The following is a 15192-nucleotide window of genomic DNA, read 5'->3' on the forward strand; positions in this document are numbered from 1 at the left end:
AGCGACTACTTACCCAGCTGATAAAAGCTTTCAGTCGCGCAATGCTCGATACTGAGTTTCTCGTGCCTTTTTAGTCGTTGCCTCTAACCGACTACTCAAATATGGCATCGAACGAGCCTGGCCTGGCGCCTCTCAGCGCGCTGGCTGAAGACCCTATCAAAGGTGCTGTCGGCGTACCTGTCGATACCGACACCCCTGTCGCACCCGACCAGTTTGACGAACGCTACGAGACATCGAAGTGGGAGATATGGTCGTATTACTGGTAAGCCAATTTTCCAGCGCACAAAGTCATTTGGAGCGCAATCTGTCAACTGTACCATAGCTGACATCGAACCCCGTCACTAGCTACTACGTCGGAGACAACGGCCTCACGCTCTTCAACTTTGGCCCTACAGCTTTTCAGAACCTCATGTATGAAGCGGCAGGAGATTCCGAGGTGCTACGATTCATGGGCCGAGATCGTACCATCAATTCGATCGTGCTTCTGTGCAACGGAATCAGTTTCGCCATTCAGGTCGTCGTCTTCCTCATTCTGGGCTCCTTCGCAGATTTTGGTACATGGCGCCCCAACATCCTGATAGGACTGTCCATCATCGCCTTTGGAATCGGATTCGGCTGGCTCGGAGTTCACACCGAGGACCAATGGCATGCTGGTGTTGGTCTCTACATCGTGGGTCTCATCGCATACCAAACGACAATCACTTTCTGGACCGCTGCATTCCCTGGCTTGGCGAGGAACACTAAGGATCTACGAGTCAAGGCCGAACAGTTTGCCGATGGCACAATTACTCGCTCGGAGTACGATTTTGCGGATATGATGAAGCGGAACGAGCTCTCCAACACGGCGTTCTATGTTCAGTCGGTCTTCGAAATCCTCATTCTGGCTGTCATTGTTGGCATCATGTTCGGTCTGAAAGTCAACGACAGCGCAGAGAACAACAACTGGGGCCTTTCCGTGCTCATCGCCTTTGCAACAGGTGTTTGGATCTTGTGCGCTCTTCCTTGGTTTATCCTAGAGAAGAGGCGGCCCGGCCAAGATCCAGGACGCGCAAACATAATTCTGGCTGGTCTCAAACAACTCGGTTACGCGATGCGTCAAATCTGGCAACTGAGACAAAGTTTGGCATATCTGGCAGGCTACTTCCTCCTCGGCGACAGCCTTAACACAACCGTAACAGTCATCGGCACATTGCAAAATGAGATTGTTGCGTACAACAGTCTTCAGCTTACTTACCTTCTCATTGTTGGTATCGCTGCGCAAGCCGTTGGTATCGGCGCATTTTGGCGCATTCAAAAACAATATGGTCTCTCCACCAAGACCATGTTCATGGTTGTCGCTATATGCATTGTTCTACTCGACGGCTGGGGTATGATTGGCATTTGGACGCAAAAGTTTGGCTTTCACAACAAATGGGAAGTATGGCTATATCAAGTCTTCTATGGCTTGCTTGTCTGCCCGTGGTACAGCTATTCGCAGACGATGATCTCCGAGGTTACACCGAGGGGCAAGGAATTTCTTTTCTTCAGCTTGTTCTCTATCGTCGGCAAGACAAGCGCCTTTATTGGGCCACTGGTGAGCTCTGCCATTATCGATGATACTGGAAACAACAGCAGCCCGTTCTATTTCTTATTCGCACTAAGTCTAGTAAGCTGCGCGTGGCTTTTCTTCTTCGTAGATGTTGGAAAGAGTAGGGTTGAGCAGGAGATTTTCCTGGAAAAGGAGAAGGACGCAAAGATGCAGAAAGAGAATGTTGGGGATCTTAGCTGAACAGTTCCTGTACGAATGAGATATGCCATGACCGGAACCAGTCATGGTTCCAACCACTTTTGCAGTACCACGATACACACTTGCTAATATTTGTGCCTGTGCACACTCAGCTAGACAGAACGTTCGACAAGTTCTCAAGCATAAGAGCGAGCACATTCTACCATCGAAGTGAATAGCTCACATCGCATCGTGTTGTCATGTCCTCGCCCGATTGGAAAGACATTGTTCGGTCACAGCGCTATGTCGCAACCCTAAAGCTGTTTGAAACCGGACTATACGTTATAAGTATCTGTTTTCCCCTTTTAACACTGATTGACTTCTCGGCTCACTCTCATTGCTAAATCGAACAAGGATACTGCACTAGTCAAACATAACACCAAATTAGTAACGACCGTAAACCGACATGCCCATCTTCCCTTGGCTCGATGGTCGCTCTGATCAGCCACTAAATAACTATGTAACTGACGAGGATGGCTTTCTTGGTCTTGATGACAGAATGGATCTTGAACATGCAAACGCGGAAGAGAAAATGTACAAAAAGAAGTACTGGCAGCTCCGTAAGCAGGTTGACGAGGATGAAATTTGCAAAAAGCTCCGAGCTGATAATGCTTCTCTTCGAAACGATAATAAAGAGCTGAAGAAGAAGATTCTAGGGCTCGAGAATGCGAAGCTAAGCGTGGAGGTGCAACTCATGAGGCGCGAGAAGGAACTCAACAATTTCAAAGCAAACAAGGATACTGAGAGGGGCGTCAACAACACACAAAACGAACGGCTCAAACTGGAGAACAAAACCCTTAAGGAAAATGAGGAACAGATGGGGTTACTACTTCTTTCTCACGATATCCAAACGCCAGCGCTACTCAGTACATCAAGAGCCACACTACCCCCTACCCCAGACTTTACAGACGACGATTCCGATATGGACGATGCAGATGGTCTCGGTGTTTGTTCAGAGTGGTATAATCACGGTAAATGCAGTCTGGGTGGTACAAGGTCTAACAAGTGCGAGCGTGGTGTACATCCTCGTCTTGTCAACTTCCGTACACCGTTGAAACCAGCTTTCCAAAGTGGTTAAATGCGATAGCGAAGGTGGAAGTAGTTGCTTACCCTCCAAAGAACTCTTTCAATGGTATAAGATGAATTATCATGCGACATATATCTCGTAACTTGTACACTATAAGCAGCAAAATCTTGGGAAGCTGAGTATCCGCCATGTATCTTACACCATAGATTCTCCCTCTCTCTCATAGAACTAGAAGAAACGACTAGCCATCCTCCCACTGCTCTAGTACCTCACTAATCCTATCTTCACTAGGAAACCGAACTTCCTTCTCCGCAACCATATGGAGCAATCCTTGCACCTGTCTCACTTCCTCCCCAGTCATTTCCTCCAATCGACGATCGATTTCCGCACCGAAACGGTCCCTCAACCGTGCAAAAGTCGAGGTCTCTTCTTCAAGATACTGGCCTTTGTTGACGTTGAGGAAGTTCATGAACGTATCCCACCAAGTCGGTGAACGCGTCGGTGTACTGATGTCTTCTACTATACGAGCCCCTTGTGATAATGCTCTGCCAGTCCTGTCGAGCATATATATAAGCTCGTACAGAAATGCGCGGTCTGCACCTTTCTTCATCTCATTCGGATTCAACTTTGCACGATGAAAGTCAATCAAGACAATAGTAGGCATCGTGAAGACAGGCGCCTTATTCCAGGTAGACAAATCGAGCATAACGTTGGCGCCAAAGACATCGTTATGAGCCATATTGGGGACATCGTGCAGCCACCCAACTACTTCCATCAACTGCTTCGCAATGTGCAATACAAGCACTTCCGGTATCGCAGGGAGGGGGAGGTTGCAAGTGGCGGAGGTTGATGAAGAAGGATGTAGTATATCGGTGACTACAACCCGGAGTCGCTCGAGGTCGAAGCCACGGATAGGATGAATTGCTAGCCAGCGCGACCCGCCGTCTACGGTTGGGTCAAAGTTGACAAGGTTAGGCAAGTGCTTCGCAATAGTTCTGTCGTCCTCCGCGGCAAAGAAGCTGTGTATGCGTCGTAGAGCCATGATCTCGGTAGCTATCTCATCGCGGGACATTTCTCGAGTAGATATCTTGATGGCTACGAGGCCTGGGCTTTGCAATGTGGGATTCGTTGTGGCAGGGTTTGTGATTGGAGGGGGCCTTGGTGTACAAAATATAACTTTTCCGCATGTACCCTTTCCTGCTTCCTGCAGTGAAATATATTGATTGTTTGTGTTTTCGAAGACCGGATCGAGATCCATTTCGTCGCCGGATGTCGCTGTAGAGGTATCTGATCGCTCGTCGTCTGCGTCGGTAGGGGACCCGCTCGAAGGTAGAACTCGGAGCCAACACATCAGGGGTTGTCAATCACAGACCCAGTGAAACATGAGCGCTAGTACAAGTTCCGAATCTAATACAGTGAAAGAAAAGCAGTCATGTAATGAGAAACATAGCAAACAGCATTACAAAATCTCCTGATTCAGGACAGTGACACCGTTCAGAAGGTCTGCAGAGCGTTTGAACACATCAGCATCATGTCCATAGTATCCGGTGTGCCCCATAGCGGTCTGGACCGCCGACATACACCCAGCAGTGTTATGATGAGAGTCTAGCAGAAACAATGGAATCAGTATTAGAAGAGATGAATACTCTATCGCTCTGCAACATCCTATGCGCCCTCATAATACATCATCTTATGCTGTACTGTACACATCGCACCACCAGCGACCGTTTCGTACTAATACATACTCTTGACTTGCTCGCAGCAAGCACTGTCCGCTCTGATAAGTGTTGTATCGAAGCGAAGGAATCGTTATACCGCCGTGAATGTTACGCCGCATTACTAATCGAGGAGAGTCGCAACACTCTCTAAAAGAAGCTATTGGGGTCTCTGGCAACAGAATTTAGTGGGGTGTTTTGTGTAAGCCAGCGGACAACTGATGTCTGGTGAAGCAGCTGACGCGCTTGCTTCATCATGAAGGATGTTCACTTGGTGTTTTTCTGCAGCTGACCCTCTCAAGGAAACTTTGGGTCGAATTCCGTAGTATCCAACCCCCAAATTTCGATATCCTTTACGTCCTCTCTGCTTAGAACATCGATTTTCCTTTTCGGTCCCGCTCTTTTAGCATTCATGCTCCTCTCGCTGTCTTTTGGCATCGCATCCTTGCCCTTTGGAGGGAAATAGACGCCGCCTAACTTGAATACAATATGGTCGCCGTAGCCAATATACTTGACGTTCTTGTACTCTGGTCGCCAGAACTCTGTTGCAATCGCAAACGCATGCATCGCGGGGTCCGTGTCGTCCACTAATGAGTCGGTTGTGTCGTATGTGGGACGGACTAAGAAACGGACAGCCCATAGCTTGGGGACTAGGGCAAATACTTGGCGTAATGACTCGAGGGGCGGGACACCGCAAGCGAAGCCGAGCTGCTCCAAGTTAGGACACAACTGGCAAAGTCTGAACAGAGCTTCGTCAGATAGTACCCAACGCTCATCAAGAAGAAGGTGTCGAATGGTCTGGTTATGATTGGTTTGAATGACCGCAAGGAACTCGCTTCCAATGCTGCGGCAGCGTTGTTGGGTCATGCCGTTAGGAGTGTTGTTTGCGCTGGTACCGTTGTTCATCCCCGGTGTCATCGTGGACGGTGTGGTAGGTGTTGCAGCTGTGCTGTTTGATTTGGGAGATGATTCCTTGCCTCGCTTATTGCTCACGATGTACAGTCGCTCTAGACCCTCAAACTTCCCTAGCATGATAATGTTCTCTTTTTGGGTGCTGTCGGTGCGTATCATCTTCAGATTAGGAGGCGTCAGATGGTTGTTGTGTACCCTCCAAGAATCGTCAGCAAAGACCGTCATAGGGTCGGAACTACCCATGGAATTGATGACTGTGACCTCTGTTTGGGTATCGTGATTGAAAACGTAGTTTAGGTCTTCGCCAGAGAATCGAGTATATACGTTGTACATGGCAAAGCGCTTGATGGGAATCGAATATCTCGCAGCGACGCACCGACTGAATATCGAGTGCAGGTTGACCGACTCTTCCCCTTCGGCCCGCATACGCGGACTCCAGTGTAGCTTGAGGTTCTCGAGCTTCTTAGAACCGGCCAGAAGCAGCGATATGTCGTCGGGATAGCAGAGTGGATCGATGTCGTACACCACCAGCGTGGTCAAGTTCGGAAGCGGAGGTATAATGGTAGTCGGTCGTGGTGTTCGTCGCGACGGGCATCGGATGGTGAGCGAAACCAGCGATGTTTTCGTTGTAATGCCTTGATATACCGTACTCAAGGGCGGGGTGCTCAGCTCCCAACTGTGCGCATCAGCAGTTGCCCTGTATGACTCTGACATGTAACGTACGCAAAAGCCTTGAGGTTCTTCATCTTGTCGAGCGCGGCACGCATGACGATTTGCAGTATCATGCTGTTGTCTGGCACGCGACCCTGTTTGTAGTCGTCGACATCATGCTCTCGCCAGTCGCCTGCGACACAGAACGACTGGATGTATTCGCTGAAGTTCCGCGACACCAGCGTGTTGAGACCCATGGCAAAAGGGCTGCCATTGCCGTATCCCTCTGGTCTACCGTCTACGTATCGTATGTCTGCGTATGAGCGTAGCGTAACGTTCTCATAGAGTCGCGGGAGGGTCATGTAATAGAAAAGACGCGATGTGCGCGTGATGCGCGCAAGGTCGCCTACATCGTCCAGCTTCCGTGGTTATCAGCATAGCTCCCCAGGCGTAGTGGTTGCATGTAAAGTAGTCGCATGTGGAAGTACAGGGCAACATACATGTGTGAGGATCAGCTGAATCAAGTGCAGCGGGAGCTCTTTCGCTTGCGCAAGGTTGCTGTGTGACCTCGCAGGCGAAGTAAACCATGTATGAAGAGGAGCGGTTATGGGTCTATCTGTGGGCAGCAGCGCGTCGGCGGAGAGGTGCGCGCGCTTTGGGTCCGACATGAGGCTAAAGGAAGGGAACACATGCGTGATACAAAGAGAGGCAGGTTCGCGTTCTCATGGCGAAACTCGCAACATCATGGTGTATCATCCGCTATCATCATCGCTCATGGGTCGTGTTCGCGAAGCGCATCGGAACTTTTGCTGGTGGAGCCTCCGTGCCTCCGTTTCGTCCACCGAACGGCCGCATTGGTCCGGCTGCGTCCGGGATCCCTCGGTAAACAAATGGCAGCATGATGGACAGACAGCAGGCATTTTGTCAAGTCAAATGTATTTCTATACGACGAATACGGTCTGGTTCCCAGACCTCGTAAAACCCCGCAGACGTTGATGCTGAGTTTGGGTCCTGCTCACTTCTTTTCCACTGCGGCCCCTATGTAGTCGTGTAAAGGCCACAAAAGTATCCTGTGTGCGGAGTTGTTTCCGCTCGTTCGTAAATACGGGACTAAAACCGCATGTCCAGCGCCCTTGTCTACAGCGGTTCCGCCGGAAAGTCAGATGTCTTCGGGGTCTGCGCCTGCGACCAGCGTCATGGCGATCTAGTTGCTGCCTATCACGGCTTGAAGAACCAGGGCTGTTTACCGTCGTACTTGTCCGCGGGAAGCCTGAAGGGAACCTCGATCGTGCCTGCAAACACATCCATAGATGGTAGTCCGTCTTGTTCGAGACCTTGAAGCTTGGCGTCGGGCACAGGCATGACGACACCACACTCCCAGTTCCTGATGTTCAGACTCCCCATTCGTCCACTTTTCAGTACCTTCTGCCCTCCCCACGCTGATTCAGAAAGATTGGCAGAGCCAACGTAAACCCATGCGAAAGGCTTCCCGTCCTTCTTGCGACCACGCGCGAACAATAGCTTGTTGTGCGATAGCATACCCCGTCGCATAGATTCGTAGTTACGCATGCACTCCTTTGGGAATGTTGGTGCATTGTAGCATTGAGGGCTCAACGTGATGATACCTGCACATCCTGGACCTCCTCTGCTTTTCTCGACCGTATCGTTGGTAGGAAAATATATCCTAATGCTGTTCCGCACATCGGCCATGGGCGCAGTGTCTTTCGTAAACAATTCGCCACGTGCTGCAAGGTGGATTCGTGACAGGAAGTTATCATTGATGGCACCGAGGGAGGAAGCTGCGTAATCCAGCTCAATGTGTTCGACGTCGTCTAAATGTAGCTCTCGTATGGCGTGTGCGAGGCCAGGCAGACCAGTGGGATGACTTGTTTCGAGCTTGTGTGAACCACCACTATTTCCAGTCAGCACATACAACCAGACGGCATACTGGAGACCTGCATGGAGTGCACGAAGGCTAGATGGCTAGTCTCGGCAAAATCGAATTTCAGCACTCCATCAATCACTTGTGGCCCAACTTCCTGTTTCTCTAAGAAGTATAGCAATTCACGACCAAAAGCCGACAAGTCTCCTCTTTTCGCAACGGTATCGCCCGATCTCCGGGGCAGATCAATCAAAAAGACTGAATTCTCCATGATACCGGGTTGCCAGTCGTTTCCAACTTCGCCCCAGTCGGTCTGAGTCATGTTTGCAGTTGGTATAGCAATGCGTAACTTGTGTTCCCCGAATAATAGCATGAACTTGCTATGCATGCTGGCAATCATGCCCCCCATTGGCGGGAAATGCAGCTTCATGTTTGGTACACGAGATTCCTTCCATTCCTGAATGCGTTTTGCTTGTACGTCTTCGCCTCTGTATTTACCGTTCATCAACCAGATTTGTTTCACTTTTAATGGGTCAAGCTTCTCGTACAGCCACCCTGAGTCATAATCGAACGAGCTGATGACCGCGATGTTGATCTTCGACGCCTCTAGTAATTCGTCGATCGTAATGTCGTCGGTCCGTGGATATTTTGACGCAAATGTGCGCTTGATTGTCCCTCTAGGATATTGCAGCAGTGTTTCAGCAGAAGCCTTTTTGACTGCTGGTGGTCTCGCAACCTGCTTGGAAGGTCTTTCGGGTGATACGTCGCGCTTTCGTTTACCAAGCCTTGCCAGACGCTCCTGTTCCATGGCTTTTCGATCCATGCCCATGAAACCTGACTTCTTGTCTACAACGGCTGCCTTTGACACGGTTGCCGTTGATGACTGCTGAACGTCATTATTTTCGCTTTCCTGAATCGAAAGGGCAATCGCACGTCGGAGGTCTTCATCTTCATCGTCATCGCTGCCAGTTGTGAGGTCGATAGACTCGTTCTTGTTGATTGGAGTGGTGTCGCAAGTGGCCCGAGGCGAAACCTCTTGTAGTGAAATTGCCATCGCCAGCTTGAGATCTTCATCATCGGACTCCATCTGACCTGTGGCCAAAGAGTGGTTGTCGTGGAGGATGTTGATGATTGAGTAAACAATGAGATCAATGCGCAAATGCAGCCGCGGAAGCGAACGGGCATGTGTGACCCTGGAAACGCGCTTCCGCGACAGCATGTGATCAAAGCTTGGCGTTTTCGACGCGTCGTACGCACTATCACAGCAGCAGTCATGCATGAAGAATATGTTACGTGATATTGAACGTAAATAATGCTAAATCAGGATTTCTGTAGCATGCATTGCTCCTTATTTGACCTTGTCTTCGACAGTCTTGTGCATTCGGGGCACCTTGCAAAGCACCACGAAGTATCCCAGATCAGCCAGTATCCAAGTAGCCATCAAAACCATGTTGATAGGGATGGCGAAGTACCCATGCGCCTCCGGCCATACCCACCAGCAGTATCCATAATTCAGAGTCAGCCCTGACAGACTGCCAATGAACCTCAACGCCCAAATCGTGTATGACGACCCGCGACTGCTTTGTCTGACCATGATCTGCGCCAGTGACATGACACTCAGAACAACCTGCGCAACCAGGGCGGTCAGAAAACCCAGCTCATCGGTGTCGATGCCTTCGATACCACGATATGCCTTTCCGGCCTTCGGATTGACCGGGTTGACTGGATCGGTCCACCAACTGCTCACGGCGTACAGTGCAACGCACCACCACGCCAGCATGCCTGTAAAGATCTTGCCCACATTACTACCCACTGCGGGCGCATGTTTCCATTCATTTCCACCGTACTTGACAGCCGCGTAGACTAGCCCAAGGTCTATGATCATCCATATGGTAAACATCGTCTTCTCTCGAGGTTCCTCGGCAACGTATAGGGCGAATACAATCTCCCAGGCGAAGTTGAAAGCGAGCGAGAAGAGAGGCATGGAGTATGTACGGTCGCGGATGGATTGGCGTGCCATCAGGACATAGCAGATGGTGTAGGTGATACCGCCAATGCCCAGGAGCACGTCGTTGACTTCGCGGATCGAGGGGTCGACATGAGGAGGTAGGACGTCGCTACGGGCCATGATTGCTGCCTGCTATCTGGAGGGAATGAAAGCATAGCTATACGAGGGTCAGCACTTTTTATGAGGGGTCAGGCCACCCGTTCAGCATAAGCTCTCATTGCGCCCAGGGTTAGTTTGTTCGAGTAAGAAGCTATCCGGAAAGGCTCTTTCCGATTCCGAGTCTGTGCACATGTACGTAAGCCAACCCTTCACCTCCGTGTTCCCACGTCAGACACGCAACAATGAGAAAGGCAGCGTGGGAGTGTCATTGTGGCCAGGGCTGGTCGCATCGTATTTTTCCAATACGACCTGTGAATCGTCCTTCTCTGTACAAATTATGGCTATCCTCCATGAAGCGTGGACACGAACATGATGTGATCACCTTTTTGAACCTCGTACTTGTCTTCACCCTCCAACTCCCAGTCTGCCTCGTTGATGAGAACCAGTATTCCAGGTCGTCTGGAGCCTCTATTAATATCCTGTCATGGTCTCAAAACATAGACATACACTGTATCGTCAAGGACGAAGAGCTCTTTCCGCGGGTCTTTCATGACCTTGTCGCACAAATGCCTTACGAGGAATGCAACATTTGCCGGCTCTCCAGACTCGTCTTTGGCTGGTAAGTCGAGGTCATACTTTTTCTGGTTGGCGAACAGGATCTCGAGCCCTCCGCTGTAGAGAGTCAGTGAGGGGGTGGCGGCAGATATCGATTATCCCACTTGCCTAAACTCGATCGTTATCGGTAGAGTAGCATCGTTCGACATCTCCGACTTCGATCGCCTTTGAGATGATAAATGTTGCAAGATGCTTGGTTACTAATGAGACCGGACGCGCCTGCTCTGCAGCCCCCTCCGCCTAACCCAGCTAAGCGAGACTAGCGCCAAAGAAATCCTTACGGCGATGACTAGATGTGGTGCCCGCGCATACACAACGCCTAAGCCGAACAATGAATGTGTCCTCTGAATTCATTTCTGTAGGCGGTAACCGGAACCCCGCTGCCGCTGATTGGGATGAAGCCGGGTCGCAACTGCTAGCGTTCGGCGCAGACAACTGTATCGCACTATGGGATCCTCAGGTAAGTCGATACTCGCTAATGACGTACCCTTCACTCACCAAGATAGGATGAAAGTCTTCGCGGCGTTCAGGCAATTTTGAATGGACACACCAAGACTGTCAACGCTGTCAAATTCTTTCCTACACAACTGCCCGATATCTCGGTCCTACTCAGCGGATCAGCAGACAGTACGATTCGCATCTGGCGAGGCCGAAGAGGTGAATCGTTCGATTGTGTCAAAACAGTCTCCGATCATGTCCAACCTGTTACCAGGATAGCCGTGCTTCCTGGTTCAAACACTTTTGCTACAGGATCTTCAGATGGCACAGTCAAAATCTGGAGACTTGTTCATGACACAGACTTCGATTCCATCGACGTCAAACTCGTGCAGACTATCACACTCTCACCCAAATATTTCCCTCTAAACTTAGCGCTTGCGACCCTGGATGATACATCCGTAGTGCTAGCAGTTGCGGGTACCCGCGCTACTATTCAAATATTCGCATCGCAAGAAGGCCAATTCCAGCTTTCAGCAACTCTTACCGGACACGAGGGATGGATACGCGCGCTTGACTTTACCAGAGAGACATCCGATCCCAACAGCGACCTACTGCTAGCATCGGCCAGCCAGGATAAGTACGTTCGTCTTTGGCGACTCCATCGTGGCAACGAGCTTCCCGCTGCCAGTAGTGCACTTAACGATCCGGCTTTGGGTGGGCTAGGCAAGGCATTATCGAACAAGGCACATTGGATCAGTTCAGCTACCTCGAAGTATTCCATCACATTTGAGGCATTGCTACTCGGGCACGAAGATTGGATATACCAAGCCTCGTGGAGACACCGCGAAGGAAAGCTGCAGCTTCTCACTGCGTCCGAAGATAATTCGCTTGCCATCTGGGAATCCGATCCAAACTCTGGTGTATGGGTTTGCATCACCAGACTAGGCGAGATCAGCGCCCAGAAGGGTTCGACGAGTGCTACAGGAAGTGCGGGTGGATTTTGGATCGGTATGTGGTCACCGGATGGCAACACAGTGGTGTCTCTGGGACGAACAGGAAGCTGGAGGAAATGGACTTACTCCGCCACAGAAGATATGTGGACACAGCAAGTCGCTATCACAGGTCATGTACGCGAGGTCAAAGGCGTTAGTTGGTCAAGAGACGGATCGTACATGCTCTCTACTGGTTCCGATCAAACGAGTCGACTTTACTCGCAGTGGAAACGGGAAGGCGCGTCAGTTTCCTGGCACGAATTCTCGCGACCCCAAATCCACGGTTACGATCTGAACTGTGTCGATGCCGTGTCCAACTCTCAATTCATTTCCGGTGCAGACGAAAAGTTACTACGCATTTTCGACGAACCCAGAGGCGTGTCAGATATGCTTGAGAAGCTCTCCGGTATTACAGCTTCAACCACCGCCGAACTACCAGACGCCGCCAACATTCCTGTACTCGGTCTCTCAAACAAAGCTATCCAAGCCGTTGGTGATGACGATCCAGTCGAGAACGGCGAGGAAGACGAGCGCGAAGCTGTTGACCCTGCTTCCGTAATCCGCAAATCTACACTAGACTTCTCTCACCCGCCATTCGAAGACCATCTCGCACGCCATCTGCTGTGGCCGGAGACAGAGAAGCTTTACGGACATGGGTACGAAATCTCCGCCGTTGCCGTAAGCCGAGACGGAAGTCTTGTCGCAACAGCTTGCAGAGCTAGCTCCATCGACCACGCCGTCATACGCCTATACGATACAAAAGAATGGCTAGAAGTGAAACCCGCACTCAAGGCACACTCACTCACCGTTACCGCTCTACAGTTCTCGCCGGACGACAAATATCTTCTAAGCGTTGGACGAGACCGACAGTGGGTTATCTGGGAGCGCAGCGACGAGCCATCGCTGTACGCACTCAAATACTCGAACCCAAAGGGCCATTCGCGTATGATACTAGGTGCTGCCTGGGCACCTCTCGAGGTACCCACATTTACGACAGCTGGAAGAGACAAGAGTGTTAAAATATGGCAGATTGTTGATAATGATGTGCAACTCAAGGCCACCGTACCAGCTAATGCTGCAGTTACCGCTGTGGCATGCAACAACGTGCTACCTGGTGGTAGAGTCCTGTTTGCCTATGGTACGGAGAATGGAGAGATTGGCATTGCAAACACTTCATCAGATGCTTTGGACAAGGTAGAAGTGTCCATGGTGAAAGCGGAGCTGGTGCCTGCGAAGACTATCAACCAGATCGTCTGGCGGCCGGGAAGGGCCGATGGCGAGCAACAGCAGATTACAGTAGCGAGTGATGATACCTCGTTGCGCGTTTTTAACATCTCGCAAGAAGCATCGTAGCACTAGCAGAAGATTTGGAGAACGTGTTACATGTCAACAGTTGAATTCGATCAAAAATTTGCACTATTACGCACGTTTTGCAGGGGTATCTCGCCAAAGAAAGTCATATCCTCCAATTTTTCCACAACCAGTACTACAAGTTCTGCTCTTCGTTCACGCATAACGTGGCCCCGCACTCTTCTCGTTGATCGGTGCCACAGTAGGCATTCCAGGCTGGCCCATCGGGTACTGTACAGGCGCCATGCCCTGTTGCTGCGGCATCATCTGTGGGTATTGCCCAAATTGCTGCGTCTGTCCCGGTCCTTGTTGCATATACGGGGGCTGCATCGGATATCCCTGCTGGTTCGGTGGCATTTGATAGTACATGACCTGTCCTGGTTGCGGCTTCGTATGGGCCTGCCCTGGCGGGGGCACAATAGCGCCACTGGTGATCATGGTCTGTACGATGTTGGCAGCAATCTTCTCCGCATCCTTGCTGACCTTGCTGCGGTTGTAGCGATGGCAGTCAACGCAAGCCCACACGAACAGCGCGAAGTGAATAACCAATCCGAAGAATTGGCATACAACACCTGTCAACGTAGTGTTGGAGCGTTGCCCTTTCTCCGCCCACAGTTTGTTGACATAGGCGTCCTGCTCTTCACAATTTTGGAACCCATAGTAGTCACAGTCTCGCGCAGAGTTGACATAGCTCGTGTCCTGTTCCCATACCCATGTGCCATTGGAGGCCAGAACGTAGTCTCCACCTCCAGAACCATAGCTGTATCCATCAGGTCCACCATATAGGCCATAATCCAACACGTCCCGAAGCGCGAAAAGAGCAAACATCGCTGTTACAATGAAGGCAAGCCATAGCAGAAGATCCATGGATACGCGAACACCGGGGTGCACAGGCCGCTTGCGGACAAGAAAGACGATCATGCAAAGCGCGACAAAGGTTACTGAGATGGACCAAGTGATTAGAGCGGGCCAAACTGCAAAGCTGTTGTAGCCCATGTAGTAGTAGTAGTCGTTGTTGGTGGAAATGTCTGTGGTCATCAAATAGGCAAAGCAGCCTATGCCGACCAAGCCTGTTATGATGGCAACAGCTCCAAGGCCAAACTTGAACTTCCAGTACCGGTCGCCGGCATTGAGCTTATCGTTGAACGACAGAGGTTCTTCGGTCTCGGTCTCGGTCTCGGTGGTCGCGGCCTGTGGTGGAGCTGTTGTGTTCGGGATCGACGTCGTAGGATCCGTAGTGGGAACACCCGACGCAGGGCTGCTCGAGGCCTGGATTCTGGGCGAGTTGGCGTTCACAGTTGAAGTGGCATTTGCATTCGTTGCGTCGGATAGTCTAGCAACAGACTTTGGAGGGGGCAGCGGGACAGGAGAAGGAGGCGCAGCTGAAGTCGCGTCGGGTGCGTGCCGTGCGGCCTGGGTCTGCGAAGTAGAAGAAGAAGACATTATTAGGTAATTATTAACTAAGTAAAGAGCGAGTGGATGCGCAGAGACATGCGCGTGGTATATGGTCAGACGGAAACTTCGAAAGCACAAAGAACAGCAAGAAGGCCAGGCAACAGGAGAGAACTCTGCCTGCCCGCAAACATCGTGGCGCCACTGGGTGCCTGAAGCTAGTCGTATCGGTGTTGGACATCACTTAATTTTAGATGAGCGGGGACGGAACAACCATGATGCGACCGGGTAAATCTCAGTCATCCATGCGCCCCGCTTGGCACGCTAGGATTGCAACCTTAGTTGA

General features: G+C 50.8%; 8 protein-coding genes across 8 annotated transcripts; 3 read left to right on the forward strand and 5 right to left on the reverse strand.

Annotated features, from left to right (window-relative positions):
• Nucleotides 1-101: 101 nt before the first annotated feature.
• ACET3X_003445 (uncharacterized protein) lies at nt 102-1768 on the forward strand (the record flags this gene model as incomplete). Its single annotated transcript, XM_069448721.1, has 2 exons — nt 102-262; nt 346-1768. The coding sequence occupies 2 exons, from the start codon at nt 102-104 to the stop codon at nt 1766-1768; spliced, it is 1584 nt and encodes a 527-aa protein (XP_069309992.1).
• Nucleotides 1769-2171: 403 nt separating this feature from the next.
• Nucleotides 2172-2843, forward strand: ACET3X_003446 (uncharacterized protein; the record flags this gene model as incomplete). The annotated part of the gene is made up of 1 exon (XM_069448722.1): nt 2172-2843. One exon carries the CDS (start codon nt 2172-2174, stop codon nt 2841-2843), a length of 672 nt encoding a protein of 223 aa, XP_069309993.1.
• A 108-nt stretch (nt 2844-2951) lies between these two features.
• On the reverse strand, nt 2952-6858 carry ACET3X_003447 (uncharacterized protein). Its single transcript, XM_069448723.1, has 3 exons — nt 6571-6858; nt 6143-6489; nt 2952-6095 (listed from the first exon to the last, which is right to left on the reverse strand). Exons 1-3 carry the CDS (start codon nt 6736-6738, stop codon nt 4805-4807), a joined length of 1806 nt encoding a protein of 601 aa, XP_069309994.1. The 5' UTR covers nt 6739-6858; the 3' UTR covers nt 2952-4804.
• A 430-nt stretch (nt 6859-7288) lies between these two features.
• Nucleotides 7289-9039, reverse strand: ACET3X_003448 (uncharacterized protein; the record flags this gene model as incomplete). The annotated part of the gene is made up of 2 exons (XM_069448724.1): nt 7289-7982; nt 8030-9039. The coding sequence occupies 2 exons, from the start codon at nt 9037-9039 to the stop codon at nt 7289-7291; spliced, it is 1704 nt and encodes a 567-aa protein (XP_069309995.1).
• Nucleotides 9040-9300: 261 nt separating this feature from the next.
• Nucleotides 9301-10080, reverse strand: ACET3X_003449 (uncharacterized protein; the record flags this gene model as incomplete). The annotated part of the gene is made up of 1 exon (XM_069448726.1): nt 9301-10080. One exon carries the CDS (start codon nt 10078-10080, stop codon nt 9301-9303), a length of 780 nt encoding a protein of 259 aa, XP_069309996.1.
• A 320-nt stretch (nt 10081-10400) lies between these two features.
• Nucleotides 10401-10823, reverse strand: ACET3X_003450 (uncharacterized protein; the record flags this gene model as incomplete). The annotated part of the gene is made up of 3 exons (XM_069448727.1): nt 10401-10518; nt 10567-10731; nt 10783-10823. 3 exons carry the CDS (start codon nt 10821-10823, stop codon nt 10401-10403), a joined length of 324 nt encoding a protein of 107 aa, XP_069309997.1.
• Nucleotides 10824-11005: 182 nt separating this feature from the next.
• On the forward strand, nt 11006-13457 carry ACET3X_003451 (uncharacterized protein; the record flags this gene model as incomplete). Its single annotated transcript, XM_069448728.1, has 2 exons — nt 11006-11134; nt 11181-13457. 2 exons carry the CDS (start codon nt 11006-11008, stop codon nt 13455-13457), a joined length of 2406 nt encoding a protein of 801 aa, XP_069309998.1.
• A 153-nt stretch (nt 13458-13610) lies between these two features.
• ACET3X_003452 (uncharacterized protein) lies at nt 13611-14897 on the reverse strand (the record flags this gene model as incomplete). The annotated part of the gene is made up of 1 exon (XM_069448729.1): nt 13611-14897. One exon carries the CDS (start codon nt 14895-14897, stop codon nt 13611-13613), a length of 1287 nt encoding a protein of 428 aa, XP_069309999.1.
• Nucleotides 14898-15192: the final 295 nt, after the last annotated feature.

Source organism: Alternaria dauci, chromosome 2 (assembly GCF_042100115.1).
Source record: "Alternaria dauci strain A2016 chromosome 2, whole genome shotgun sequence".
Classification (NCBI taxonomy): domain Eukaryota; kingdom Fungi; phylum Ascomycota; class Dothideomycetes; order Pleosporales; family Pleosporaceae; genus Alternaria; species Alternaria dauci.